The 15054-nt window shown below is 41.0% G+C and overlaps 1 protein-coding gene across 1 annotated transcript; it reads left to right on the top strand.

Moving 5' to 3' along the window:
• The first annotated feature begins 1040 nt into the window (after positions 1-1040).
• On the top strand, positions 1041-13403 carry coq10b (coenzyme Q10B). The gene is made up of 5 exons (XM_040006870.1): positions 1041-1180; positions 5981-6136; positions 7384-7576; positions 9138-9239; positions 9377-13403. Exons 1-5 carry the CDS (start codon positions 1083-1085, stop codon positions 9542-9544), a joined length of 717 nt encoding a protein of 238 aa, XP_039862804.1. The 5' UTR covers positions 1041-1082; the 3' UTR covers positions 9545-13403.
• Positions 13404-15054: the final 1651 nt, after the last annotated feature.

The following is a 15054-nucleotide window of genomic DNA, read 5'->3' on the forward strand; positions in this document are numbered from 1 at the left end:
TAATTGTGAAGCTTTTTCCTTTTCACAGAAAATTAAATTTCAGGAACCAGCCGTGCATTTTGGTTATTAGAAAAGGAAGCTACATGACAGAAGGATGAGGAATATAGCTGTGGGGAAAGTGACTGATTAGATTTAAAACAGTTGAGTTTTACCTGGTGGCTCAGCAGAAAGATGCCAGAAGATGCATGTCCTTGCAGGAAAAACTTGTACCACCAGCTGTGAGGTACTTGACACAGAAGGCAAAGTTTGGATAATAATGATGCCGCCAAAGTGTCCACAAACAACCCTGACTGGGGAGAAATGTTTATACAATTGACAGTTTCTGTGTTTAACCTGAAACCACACTGAACTTTTTTTTTTTTTTAACTTTCATGAACTTTACTAAAGTGTATGTTATAACATATATTTTGGATAAGAACACCAGTGCTGATAAGGATATATCATTTCCTTCAATATTTATTCATATATATAATAAATGTACCTTACATGTTAGTAAAACAAATATAATGTATCACGATAAGCAAAGAAACTTTCATAATTTACCCCTGAATTGATGTATAAGTAAACAGCTCCCCTTTCATTTTTAAAAAGATAAAAAAAAAAGCACACAGACAGAAACCTGTTCACTTTCACTTTCACTGTCTTCCTTACTGCAAATAAATTTAAATATTTCTTTCACTTTGTTATTCAAAAATAGTAGAAACTGTATTCTAACAAATTTGCCCAACAGAGCAGGAATAAATGACAACAAAGAAGGTGTAGTGTAGCCGACAGGTCAATACGTTGACCTATTGATAGTTTTGATACGCAAAGACAAACAGGTTTCACCCGGTTTTCTCGGCCGGTAGTGCAACCCGAGCCAACAACTCGTGACTCTATGCGCGTGCGAGCTCGTGCACACGGACCTGAATACGTTGGCGTGACAAACGGCGGGACCGCCCAATAAAAACATTCGGTGGCCTCAGGTCGTCCAATGGCAAGCGGGTTAGGCCAGTTGAGGGTCGGGCCAAACTGCGCGTTGAGCTCCCTGTCAACTGGTTGATAGCGAGGGAGTGAACAAAGCCGTTAAAGAAGAAGAGAAGATGGCGAGATGCGGTCGGAACTTGAGGAAAGTAGCTGAGTGCATAAAACAGTTACCGTCCACAGCCAACCGGGATATCCAGAACAGAAGCAACGTTAGGTAAAGTGTTTGACTTTTTCAAGTTGTTGTCTGAAACGAGACGGCGTAAAATATGAAGACAGCTCTAAAACGAGCATTTATACCAAAGTTAAACTTCTGGTACGGGGTAGCTAAACACTGCCGCGGTGTACGATTCACGGCCCTATTTGACTCAAGAATCTCGTTGAATTCGTTAACTACATCTCTGTAGATGGTAGAAAGTAGTGAAATGAGGGTCGAGTAAAAGCAGTATTGGTCTACCTTATAGCAAATGTAGTACAGTCACGATGTTGCAGTGATAAGCCGCATAGCACATTACATAATAATTTATATTCACTGAAACATTAAATTGTCGCTCTTTCACTTTCACGCATAGAAAAGTAAAGCTGATTTCAGTTTCTTTTACTGGACTATATGCATTCTCCTGTGGGGAGCAGCAGTCTTAGCGTAAACTACAAAAATGCGCGATAATTTATGTATTGATTATAAACCAGGCTCATTAATTATTACTATATCTGCGTAGTGGGGTTTTTTTCTTTTACGTCCCACCACTGCTGATAGCACAGCCAAGTTGAAGACTTTACATACTTAAATCCCTACGATAAAAATTTAGAAGCATCGTAACGATTAGCATCGATTATCTGTGATTTGCAAAACGGTGTAGTAAAAACGACATGCAGGTGTAGTCTGAAAATATTCCTAAAATCGTTAAGTCCCATTTGGTAAATGAAACCATCACCAGAACCTGTAGCAGCTTTTCACCAATTATTGTCTCACATGTGATGCATATATTATATTAAGTTTACTGTTTGTCAGTCATTATCTGTTTATACAACAGCCTCTCTTTAACATCAAAAGCTGACTGCGAAAGAGTATATTATAAACCATGCAGATATGTTTAATACTCCGTATTGTCACTAAGCAGACAGTGTTTCAGATGATTAGTCTAGGTTCCTTTTTCTATTTCAGCTAGTTATCTCTTATATTGGTCTTAATCCAGTCCCCAGTCCATTCTCTCAGCCATTTTATCTCCCACCCCCCTCCTTTAAGTCATCTTTCCTCTGATTGAACAGCGGGTGGGTGGGGTGTCTCTGCTCACAGCCAGAGCTGTGTGCCTGAGATGACCATAGTAAGGCTATATGAAATTCTAAGTTTAGAGCAGTCTGAAGTCTTAGGTTTTCGGTCACACAGTGTACTTATACATACACCGACCTCATTATTTGAAAATTCGGTCATTTTTAGTATGAGCTTCTGCTACTGTATGTGGCCTATATATTTACTCATCACAAGGTAACATTGCTTGTTACCTTAGCCTAAACAAGAGCACATTATCTGCTCCCTTAAAATTAAACAAGATAATGCTTTTATCTACATTTTCCTAAAGAAGTGTTAAACAAATCCAAAGTGTGCTACTTTAATTAGTTTCTCAGTGTATTTGTATACTTCCATGAACTCATTGTCCAGCTCGTCTGTTGTTTGGGTTTAATTCTGCTTTGCACCTTTGTGGAGTTTGAGGTGTCTCATTCACCTTTTGCTCTGGGCCATTCTCAGCCTGTACCCAGGATACATTTAGAGGTCAGGTGTATCATATTTCAGGTAGTAAAACAGGAGTGAATAGGCTCCTGTTTAAGGGCAGTGGGTACATTGGAATTTGATGCAGTGTGTGTTGAGTTACTATGGGAATGGAAAACCTGATTCATTTGGGAACAGGTTACAAAACTCCATACCTGTGGGAATTGTATTCCTCTAAGCTCATTGAATGCTTATAATTGCTGGCATATTTTTCTGACAGTTGTGAGTCAGTCTTGTTGCACACCTGTGCCACAAACAGGCCTTTATGCTTCTTATTTCACAGCCTGTTGAGACTCGGTTTATTGATTCTTAAAACCTGTGTAGAATCATTGGTGTTCTTGGTATTAGGAAAGTCCTATCACTTTAAGCTGATAACAGCAGATTGCTGTCACATATTTAACTTGTTATATTGTCACACCAAAATGTTTGAAAAAGCATTAAATTTATTGTAATCATCGATGTGTTATTGAATTGCTTCCCGTCATGCTGTGGCAGGGGTACTCTGGAACACAGAGCTACAGCCAGCCACAATGGACAAAAAACCCCCTCTTAGACACACTCCTAAGGAGTGGCCAATGAAAATGCCCCTACAGGCTGCTTATGCCTGAGTAACAGGATCTCTAGTTAAGTTGCTGTGGTGAAGGTTATGAGCCAGTTTAAGTTGTCCCATTCATGGTGTCATGGGAGAGCTGGGGCAGGGCTTTTCACCTGATCCAACCTTCTCTGGAGCTACTGCTACATGTTGCCTTGAGGAAGGATTACATACTTGATTAATTGTAGAGTTGATTAAAGTAGAAAATATATGTGGATTGTGGTTGTCCACATTCCACATATATTTTACTTATATCAATATAACATTATAAATATAACCTAATCATCACGTTGTAGAAGCTGGAAACAAATGCTGATGTGATGTTAAGAGCTTTATAGCGTACAAGTAATGAATCACCGAACAATGTAGGGCGATTATTTTAAAGGGTACATAGCATTTTTTTCCCTTTATTTTCCATCTTATGTATCTATCTTAAATATGGTCATTAATTTACAGGTGCTCACTCTTAACAAAAAGAGACCACTCTAAAACATTTACTGTTAAAATATTTATGAGGGTGCAACCAATCATAAGAAAAGAGCTAAACTAAACCAACTCAACTAAAAGGCTTGTGTGAGACAGCCTTTTAGTCTCACACAAGCCTTTTAGTGAGGTACAGTTACACATGTAACTGTACCTCACAGGTACAGTTACATGTGTAACTGTACCTGTGAAAGATGTACAGGGATAATTGTGATCTATTCAGTTGTTTAAGAACAAAAAATTGAAGCTGAAAATGTAGGTCCACTTTAAGTATGAACTAATTATCACATTTTTTTCTTATCACCATTTAGCAACCCTTTTTATTTTTCATCAGTTAACATCATGAATTGTTTCACAGATATTTATGACAAGTTGGAACAAGTCGAGCCTTTCAGTCAGTGAGGTGTAAGACAGTCTTAACAGTCTAAGAAAACAGCCTGGAAAAAAAATGTTGAGAAATGAGAAAAGGAGGGAAGTGTATGTAAAGACTTAACTGATTTTACTAGTTAATGATTTTTTTTTGTGTGATCAGCTGCCTAGAACTGCTAATCATGTTTAATTTACTGCTAAAACAAACCCAAAAAAAAGCCACCACAGAAAAATCAAACAAAGAAATTTTTTAGGTCTCAAAAGAGACTTTAAAGATCACTCATTCAAATAGTTGTAGATTAACTTTCACAGTGAGGAAATCTTGAACGAGTGAGAAAATATTCTAATCTAAGATCTTGATTATTGTAAGATGCAGACACAGAGACCTGGAGATCGAATGGCTGAGTAGTCATTCCTGTTCTATCTCTTTGAAGTCTGCTTGCCGTCTCCCACCTGGGTTACATGGATAGTTGGTCACAAAGGTGTCTGCACAGACCCTCCCCTCCAAAGCTTAAAGTAAAATCAGTGTCCTTGACCTTGTTACGTTACTGCCATCTGTATTTGTGTGACTTGTTTTATTTGAGTGACAAATGCTTGGCAGGCGTGGCGAGTTTCCTCTCCCCAGGCTGGGGCTGGGCTATGTTTACAGGTACTGCAGGATAATCAGCTGGTTATATGCTGGTATAGATCAGGACTTCCTGTCCCGCTTAGCTTGATTATGAAAAATATTACAGCTGTGCACCCTGAGGACAAAACGCATTCAAGAGTGGAGGCACAAACATTAAAATGGCTTTTCAACTGACTCCTTCCTGTGACCCAGACAGTTCCTGTCAGAGATCTATTTATGCTGAAGCCTCCAGGAACAGAAACTCCAGGATGCGAGTTCCACCTGGAAGCTTTTGTATTGCAGACAGTGTGATAGTTATATACTACCCTCCCTGTTTAAATGAGCTCTCTTTCAACTAGAACCTCGGACACTGCACGGGTCAGTCAACTGGCCATCATGAGAATGGAAGCACCGAGTTCCTGCAGACTTTATCCCCTGACAGTTGAGTTATTTAAACAGAATGGCTGTTTCCTGGGTGTTGACAGAAAAAGAGAATTTGGGGTGTTTTATAAAACTCAGAGGCTACTCGCTGTCATTAAGCAGCTTTCTGTGGCCTCAGATTGTTTGGGTAAAAACTAGACCTTTTTGGATGAGAAACAGCAGTTTTTTGAGTAGCTGGCAGAATGTTGATCCAGAAAGGAGTTAAAAACATTCTTGATGTCATAACAGCAGCTACTGGAACGTTTTCACAGTACAAAATGGAGAGGAGGAAACAGTTGTCTCTCAGTCTAGCTTTTGAGGCCAGAAGGGGAATTAAAGAAAAGTTTTTCTTAATGTTTCTGGGTGCCTAACATTCTTTATATCGTTTTACGAGGGAGGCCACAGTCTGGTGCAGGAGCATGACATGTGCTTCACTGTGTGCTTTAGCCTGAGCAAGAGTAAAGATGAAGAAGAACCCACAGTGAGAGGCATGAGCTGTGGGTACTTAACTGTCCAGTATTTCCCACTGCAGGCAGCACAGACCAAACACAGTCACACCCTGTTTGTTGTGTTAAAAGGAATTTAAAGAATAATGAAATGTCAATGTTGTGTCAAAACTTGCTTGTGCTGGTCATTCTCTGATCTCTGCCGTTAGACTGGGGTCAAATCACACAAACTTTCCAAACTGAGAACAACAGATCGATGCGCCCTGGTCTCCTCTGCTTTCTGAGAGCTTATTGCGTTGTTGGTGACTTGTTGTTTTTTGTTTGGTCATCAGATACCTTTCATCATGCGGGATCCTGATGATGCGTGCGCACCCACTGCTGAGTGCAGCCGTGCCAGGGCGCCCCATTACACTGCCTTCACGCAGCTTCTTCAACCTCGCAGATTCCTTCTCCAAGAAGAAGGAGTACTCAGAGAGACGCATCATTGGGTTAGTCTGGATCCACTTACAGTGTTTTTGTCATTTTTATTTTTAAATTAATTTATTTTTTGCCTCAAGACATGTTTGGACAGGATTTTCATCTCAGGAGGAGACAGTGTCTGCGGGCAAAAACTTGTATTTTGTATAGAAACAGTTTTTTCAGCTCTCTCCTGCGAGTGTTTTTTTTCCCCAGCTTGTATTTAACCACTTAAAGTCCTTAAAATATATCTTTAGCTCCTGTTTGTGTTTGTTTGACTGAAATACTCTGACCCTCCTGAAAACTTAAAAATAGTTTCACAGGCAGCTTTTGAAAAAGGATGGAAAAACATTCATCCATCAGAATGGCTCCAAGCTTTCTAATTCCTCTCATAACTGGCATCGGTTTTTGGCGGTAGCACATTGTTAAACAATGACGTCATGATTTGTAGCATGCCTGAGTCACACGCAAGCCCTTTGACTTCTATTTCTATCCTGTGCTCTGACTCACAGATAAAAAAACAGCTGAAAAACATGTTTACACACACACAGCAAAATGATCAGAAATCAGTAATGGCACTGATAAAGAACTGGACCTATGAGCACAATCAATAATGCCACCAACAAAGAGAAAATCTTAATCAATATCCATAATTACTTCTCAGTGTCTTTCTGTGATATCTAATCAGACTTTACGTCTGGGTTGTCCTGCTGCTGAGCTTTTATTTCCATTGCAGAAGAGATGAAATGTAACCAAACCACACGGCTACAAGGGCTGAAATTGAAGGTCCAAAATATGATATAATGCACCAATGTCAGTGATCTCCAGTATTGGCAACATGCGGTGCGCTCAGCTGCTCTGAAATGCCCTGTGTACCAGTGAGTGTTGGGAGTCTGGTCTCTGTATCTGTACCCTACGTGTGTGTGTGACGCACTAAATGTCCTCCTGTGCTCCTCAGAGAGGTCATAATCACTAAATCTGCTTGTATAAATAGACATGGGCACTGGCAGCTATTTTCCCTCAGCTGGACGTCTGGAGTTATGTAACACAGTGTCTGTACGTGTCTGTCATTCAACACCTCCGATTTTGTTTTGTGTGCTTTACTGCTCTTCTTTTTCCCTTATTCCAACATCTCCTACTGACCTATTTGAGCCTTTTCTGGGTCAACGCTGTTGTATTATGGTTGGTGTCTTGTCACACAGTTGCTGACCTTCATCTCCTTGGTGACGTGCAGCCTTGCGTTAACATATTCGCTCTCTCTGTTTCCGTGTCCCTGCAGGTATTCCATGCAGGAGATCTATGAAGTGGTGGCTGAGGTGGAAAACTACCGCCTCTTTGTTCCCTGGTGCAAGAAGTCAGAGGTGGTCTTCAAGAGATCCGGCTTCTGCAAGGCCAAATTAACCGTGGGCTTCCCCCCTGTAGTGGAGAACTACACCTCCCTCGTCACTACAGTACGCCCTCACCTGGTCAAGGTAAGATATTGCTTCAAGCTCATGGTTAAAAAACATCCACTGTTGATGTTAGTACTGTGACATTATTAGGAAAACACAGAGTAGGTAAAGGAAAACACTCAATCTAAAAGAAACAGACTAAAACGGTAAGAATGGAAAATTTATTTAGATGGACGTCACAGATTAAGCTGGTTTCAAGTCAAAGTCAGGATACGGTTTTTGAATGAAGATTGGCACGACAAAGCATGAGCTCCCATTTAGTAACCTTCATAGTAGCTGTATGAAGTTGTCACCCTATTCAATAAACACTCCATTTTACAATATTTTGAGTTTTCTGGCAGTTATTTCATGGTTCAGGCTTTAAAGTGTTAAGAAAAAGAAAAAGGTCTGCAGCTAGTCAACACAGGCCCGCGGTCTGTGCTGGGGAGACACTCTTGGTGCCTATTCAGCTGGACTCTACTAGGTTACCGTCGTTTTCCATTGCAGTGGAGTACCACCTAATGTGTATGGGAGCATTATAGAAACATGGCAGAAAGTCTGACATCACAGGATGATGGTTGATCTATTGCTTTTTGTCAGACTCGGGGACCACTGTGTTGCTTTGTTTTTTTGCAGCTGTTTTTCCTCATTATTGGGTTTTAAAAATGGTGGTATTGATTTTTGTGAAAGAAGTGCTCTAATGATTCAGTGAATGACGCCATTGACTGGCCAATGCGTGGCACACAGTCTGTCGTTGTCACCTTTTTGGATCGCCTCAGATTGCTTGAAAGCCCGACCAAGTTGATACTTAAACTGCCCTGTACCAGGTACTGCCACCTAATGGAGAATCCTAAAAACCCTGTCGTTTCGAGACAAGTGGGTACTAGTGGAAAAGGGCTGTCTGTGTTAAGTCCTGATTAACGTCTTCCTGCAACGTTGTATATTTTTCTCTCGTTCGTTATTTATCCCTGTTGTCATTACACAACATGTGATGGAAAGTTGGCCACACAAGAAGGGGGTGTAAAAAGCTGGCTGTCACAGAGACGTGAAGGCTGGCACAAATAGCTGAATAACAATTGAAAAAAGAGGAGACAATACCTGCCCCTGTCTCACCTCAGCAAAGCTGAACAAACAAAGGTTCAGGTGGGTGTGAATATCATTAGAAGATAACACTCAGACGGCACCTCTCTGAGGTGTGAAAGGTGCGAGAGACATTTGCAACACTATCTGCTCTTTTCAGCGAGGCAGGGTTATCAGCCTTAAATTCAATGTCTGTAAAATGTAAATAGAACAGACTGCCCTGATTGGTGAACTATCACACTGACTGAAAATCATTCAGGCTGGAGTGAGAAGCACTCCACACTTTTTGGGTGTGAGAGTGTAAACTGTAAATATCACCCTAGTCAAAACAGGCCGTCTTTGAAGCTGGGATTAGGTGCAAAGTTCAGCTGGAAATTCTTTTTCCTTTGTTTGGCTGCTCAGAGGGTGTTTGCAGTGTTTTCTGAGGCTGTAAAGTCACAGTTGTTGCTCTAAGCAATTCACAAATGCAATGTCTCTCCTGTTGCTGACTGACCGCAGAAAACTTGTACATGTTGCTTTTCAGGCATCGTGCTCAGAGGGTAAACTGTTCAACCACTTGGAGACGATGTGGCGTTTCAGCCCTGGCCTCCCTGGGTACCCCCGGACCTGCACTGTGGATTTTGCTGTAAGTACAAACAGCTTGTTGCAGGGCAACATACTGGAAAATGTCCACTATGTGAGAATGTGCTCTGTGATCATGTGTCTCATACAGTCACAAAGTTAGAGACTCAGCTGCTAACTTTACCGTCTCCTCCTCCTCAGATCTCCTTTGAATTTCGCTCTCTCATCCACTCCCAGCTCGCTCACGTGTTCTTCGATGAGGTGGTGAAGCAGATGGTTTCTGCGTTCGAGCGGCGTGCCTCCAGTGTTTATGGAGCCGAGACGCCCATCCCACGCGAGCTCATGTTCCACGAGGTCCACCACACGTAGCGACAACCTCCCTCTGCTGCACAAACACGGACCCACAAACAACAACGTCAGAGAGCCCGAAAAGAGACTGTGTTCCAACTGAAAGTGCCTTTCTCACAACAATGAAACCATTTCCTGTGTCAGATTTTAAAGCTGGTGTGGATCCTCCAGCTGATTTTCACCTTGGTGCTAATGCAGGTTCCTGTATCAGACCTTGATCTGGTGGTGAAACTGAGCCCGCAGGTCAAATGGAGGCCCCACGGTGCGTCAGGCCAGTGCGTCATCACTTCTGTACACATTAGCTATAGGGATGCAGGCACACAACTGAAAACGGAGACAAAGCAATGATGAGCTGCAACATGCAGAGTTTATTCAGATATTTTAGATATTTACTTTTGCACACAGATTCTCTAACGTTACATTTACCTGCACCTAACAGTCTAAGACATGAAGATATTCAGTTTCACACATGACACAGGAAAGCAAAGAGTTCAGCTGGAGCCCGACAATGACTGAAATTATTCTGGAAGCTGCTGAATAATTTAAACCCTTTTTTTTTTTTTTTTTTTTTTTTAAGTAAGCTGTGTTTCCACCAGATGGACCAGAGTGTAGGTTAAGTTCCAGAGGAAAAAGTTTCTGCTTACACTTCTCAAAAGTACAGGAACGTCAGAGGGGAGTGTGGCGTGTGATTGGTGGCATACTCTGGAGTACTGAATTACCACCAACTACTGGACTTTTTTTTTGTGTACAGTCTAATGCTAAACCAGCTGTCACCTATTTATAAATGGACTAATTTGCTGCTAATCTGTATGAAGGAACAGTTTAGTTCCTGGAACTCTGGACACTGAATGGAAAAGCAGCTTTAGAAAGAAAAAAAACACAGGCTCCAGCTGCTTGAGTGTGTGTTGTGTTGTGTTTTGTCAAAATGATTGTGAAACTGAAGATTTTTTTGGTCTTGGACTGTTAGTCGCACATTTGAAGACATTGCAGTGCACTGTGTCAAAACACGCAGGGCTTTTCTCAATATTTACTGACAGAAATTGAGGATTGTGAAAGCAAACATTTATTGTGGCTAGCCTAGTCTGCTGATGAGCACCACTTGAACATTTCTCACCCCGTATGGTTCTTTTAGTGCAATGGAAATGGAAAGGCAGCTTAATTTATATTCCAAACACAGAGGCAAAGAAGAGCATTAGACCAACATCACAATAAAAGCAGAAGAAATTCACTGAATGTACAGCAACGTGACATGTAAAGTATAAAATTTAAAAAATGAAAGACATAAAGAAAGAAGAAAAAAGGTCCCAGTGAGAGACAATACAGGATGTAGTGACGCCAAAACAAGTGACGCAGTTTCAGGGAAGCACAAGGTTACTAATAATGCCCAAATGCCGGAAAGCTTTCCTGCCTTCCAAAATGCACTTTACTGAAGTACATAGTGTTGCACGTAGTGTGCACACAGCTGGGACATACTGTGCCATAACATTGCACCTTGAACTCTGACCCTCTCGCTGTATCTGGCATGGGATTGTAGGTCAGAATGGCCAGAAAAGCACACACATACTCCGTACCCCCTCTGGATACTGTAGAACATCCTGGTATTTTGGCATTTATATTAAATCTTTTTTCCTTTTTTTTGTGGCAAACTCCATAATAGTGTAGTATGAGTAATGGAAGTCAGAACCAACACCACTGAAATCCCATATCTTTGTACCAAAGGTAGAGCAGAGTCCTGCCATGTGCCCATGTTGGGGCACAGAGACTGTTATGAATCCCCTGTTTTAACAGAAATTCTGAAAACAAACCAACATGTTGTATCATGGCCAGCAGATTAGACACTCGCTGGATGTCTAACTGCTCACAGACTAAGCTCCTGTTATTTAGCTGCTTTATTTTCAGTGTGGATGGACACTGGACTTCTATCATTACTTAAATGGTTTTTCAATTTCAACAGCAGTGGGTGGAGATATTTGGGCTTAAGTGTGCAATAGCAGCGGTGTGTTGTAGTCATGCTGAATGCAGCCGAGCAAGCATGTAAAACCCACTGCTGATGTCAGGGCCCAAAGCAGCTGCTAGGCAGGAGCCAGGAGCTCATTTTATCAAACTAATGAGAATTATTTTTGGTTGTAGTGTTGTTTTTGATTTAACTCCTGCTGTATGCAGATTAGCTAGTTTGAAACTGAGGATTTTTTTTAGATTTAAAGAAAAGCTTTACATTACGTGCTGAAGTGGCTCCATCTTCAGTCACAATTCTGTTTATTTGTCTTTGTTTTTGGAGCAAGATGTTACCATGTTTGAGGAAGAGCTGGTTTAGTGAGCAAGCTACATTAGTGCTCAGTAACACTCTGTGACTAATCAAAACTACTCTGATGTTTTGGTTAGAGGAAGTCCCTTTCCTCTAAGTCCCCTGCCTTACTTCTTTCAAAGTAGCCACTTTCTAAGTGAACAAGTCATACACTCATTTAAAGTGTGTCTCTTTTTTTGTACCAGGCTGTAAACATGTTTTTGTCCTGCTGTAAAGTTTGTTTTTAGCATTTTTAACATGGAAGTCTATGAAGATTGGCTCACTTCTGGGGCCAGCTTTAAGTGGCCACTACAGGAAATGCACTGTTAGGCAATTCAGCTTTGGCTTCATTCATCATCTCCCACCATGTTATTAGCAGCCTCCATATATGGTCATAAATGTGCTTCATGTTTGACCTCTGACTGATGTCAGAGTGGTTCTCCTTCAGTGTTGACCCCTCACAGCCCAGTAAAAATAAACTAAGAGCTAAGCGAGCTCTATGGAGAATGTAAAGGGGCGTAGCCCTGCACATGCTGGCTCAGTCACCCCTACTGTTGCTTTGCTTCACACTGGCACCTTTCAGTTAATTATGAATGTCAACTGTGTCCCACCAGCCAATTGGAAAAGCGAAGCCTTGACTTCTTAATAGTTTATTCAGTGGTGTCTGGTTCTGCAGGATCACGTGTTTGTGTGCATGTAAGGATTATTTAAAGGTAACTTAGTTTGTGCTGAATTACCGGTGATATGTTTTGTAGGCAAATACAAATCAATGAAAAGGGAATTGGCTGCAAGGGAATACAACTGTGCGTGGCAAAACTTTCATGATCAACTTTCTGTTGATCATGAAACAAAACCGTGAGAAAATGATACTAACCCTGATAAATGCTAACCTAAAGAAGAGAAATTGAATGTTTAAATGCAACACATTGATTCAGAGAGTGCACTGTGATCATTATTATTATTACCAAACAGCTCATTGTTCAGTCAGAAATGGCTTTTACCATCACACAACCAGCATGTTACCTGTAGCGGTTTGATAAAATGGGGCGCAGATCAAGATGTTTCCGTGATGAGTCCGCTGACCTGAAACCTTCCACCTGTCCAACACAGCACCCACAGAGTGCCTCCAGACCTGCTGGCAACATATTTATCTTCATTTGTAAAGGAACAATAGGCTCATTTTATCATATTTATTACTTAGTTTAGGTGTAAATGCAAGCACTTCACTCTGGGAGCCAATGTTAGCATTTAGAAGCAGTATTCCTAATACAATGTCGTTTTACAGCACTGGGGGAACTCCTCCATCAGTGTTGCTGTATCAGTATCGTCATGTTTATACACTGCTCTGCATTTGCCTTTTCTCTGCTTACTATAACCGCTTTACTGCTTATGAATGCTAACTAAGGTGGCTTCATGTGAAGTGTAAGTGTGTAAATACTAGTTTTAAGATCACATTAGAGCTACACACTGCTGTTAAAGAGTATGATTATGGATTTGTGTCAGCTTGTTTCATGCAATGTGGAAAGGACGTTTTGTTTGTGTTGAAAAACATGGACCGACTGCATGATTTATAAAGTATTTTTTCTAAAAAACAAACCTGGGTTCTCTGGTGTGTTTCCTCCCTCTGGGCTGGGACCAGACAGAAATAGGGTCGTCATGTGAGCATTGAGAATAGACCTGCTGCAAGTGAAGCATCTGAACAGTCTGTCATGAGCTTTGGAAATGTCACTGCAGGCAAAGGGCAAAGTAGAATCTGAAATTTCCCTCTGCCCTTTCAAAGCTAACACGGATCACTGGGAACATCTGAAAGCAGACTCACAATTATTACTGTGACATCACTTGATTGGTAGTTGACCTACTCGTACAGTTACAGGACATTTTAAAAGGTGGCTCCTCGTGAACAAAAGCCAGAGATTTGAAAACTGGGGACAGCATGTGTAGTTCATTCACAGTGATGACTGTGACATGTGAAACTGAAACCAAAAACTCCCCAGATTAACTCGTAAAAATACCCCACACAGCTCACATCTCCTAAGTTCAGCATGTAGCTCACTGAATTGTGTAAAATTATTATTTTTTTGCAAAACGGCTCAAACATGCACTGTGAAAAATATCTGAACCTTTTCATGTGTAGTGTGTCACGTCTTATTTATAGCCTAAAGCACATTTAACCAACAGAAGCTGACCCGAAGAGATTCACGGGCAAAACAACTCATGTAGAGAATAAACTGCTTTGGTGTAAAAAGTTAATATTTGAGACAAGTGGTGAGTATTAAAGATTTCTAACTGCTCACCCACTTTGTCACAGGCAGCAGCTAATCAGTGATGCGCTGAGGCCTCTGCCACGTATAGGTGCTGAGGACACCATATATGCCCACACAGCCATGCTCAGTAGCGTTGTAGCTTTAGTGGAAGGCTGTGCAACGTTACAAGATTACTTGCAATACCGGCTGCAACTGAGTACATAATCAAATGTTACATCAAGGTTATGGACAGCCTCATCTTCATCTTCGTCTCCCTAATTGTGTTACATAATGATTTTGTAACCAGTAAGAGGAGAGATACACCCAAAGGTGTTTGTTTCCTGCTTTGCATAATTGGTAAACAAAACAAAACCCTATTTGGCTAATAAACAATAAGCTCCTGCAGATGTTTCATAATAGAAGCATTATTAAGAAATGAAATGTTTTCTGTCTAGGGAAGTGATAGAGGGCTTTTAATGAGTCTACAGTTTATACACTATTTAATGAGTGTATAAACTGTAGTGCAGGAACTTTAACAAAAAGTAATACAATAGTACAAGTAGTGCTTTTAGAAATGAAGTCTCTCACTCTGAATGTCCCTGTTGGACATTCAGAGTGAGAGACTTCATTTCTGAATGTCCCTGTTGGACATTCAGAGTGAGAGACCCCCGTCTGTATCACCGTGTCATCTATTTGGACTAAGACTCCTATTAAAGCACATGTCAGTGAAAGGAGCTCCTTTCATGCGCTACAGTCTGACCCAGGTGAGTATCTGTGACATAGCTACAGAATAAATATTTACATACAATTTCCTAGAAATAATTCATTAATCGTTTGGACTAGAAATACTTTGATGAAACTCCCCTAACCTGTCACATTGGTTTGCCCCAAACTGTTGGTTGTCAGGCAGGTGATTAAGTACCAGCACTCACTGGTACTCAATCACCAATTCTGCCAAAAACTGATTGCGGCTTCTACCTTGTTACACGAATGTTGTTTGTGGC

Source organism: Simochromis diagramma, unplaced genomic scaffold (assembly GCF_900408965.1).
Source record: "Simochromis diagramma unplaced genomic scaffold, fSimDia1.1 OVJJ01000514.1, whole genome shotgun sequence".
NCBI classification, from domain to species: Eukaryota; Metazoa; Chordata; class Actinopteri; order Cichliformes; family Cichlidae; genus Simochromis; species Simochromis diagramma.

Coding starts and splice junctions, on each gene's coding strand:
- coq10b (XM_040006870.1), top strand. CDS start 1,083: ATGGCGAGATGCGGTCGGAACTTGAGGAAAGTAGCTGAGTGCATAAAA. Junction 6,137..7,383: donor TCAGAGAGACGCATCATTGG/GTTAGTCTGGAT, acceptor GTGTCCCTGCAG/GTATTCCATGCAGGAGATCT. Junction 9,240..9,376: donor CCTGCACTGTGGATTTTGCT/GTAAGTACAAAC, acceptor CCTCCTCCTCAG/ATCTCCTTTGAATTTCGCTC.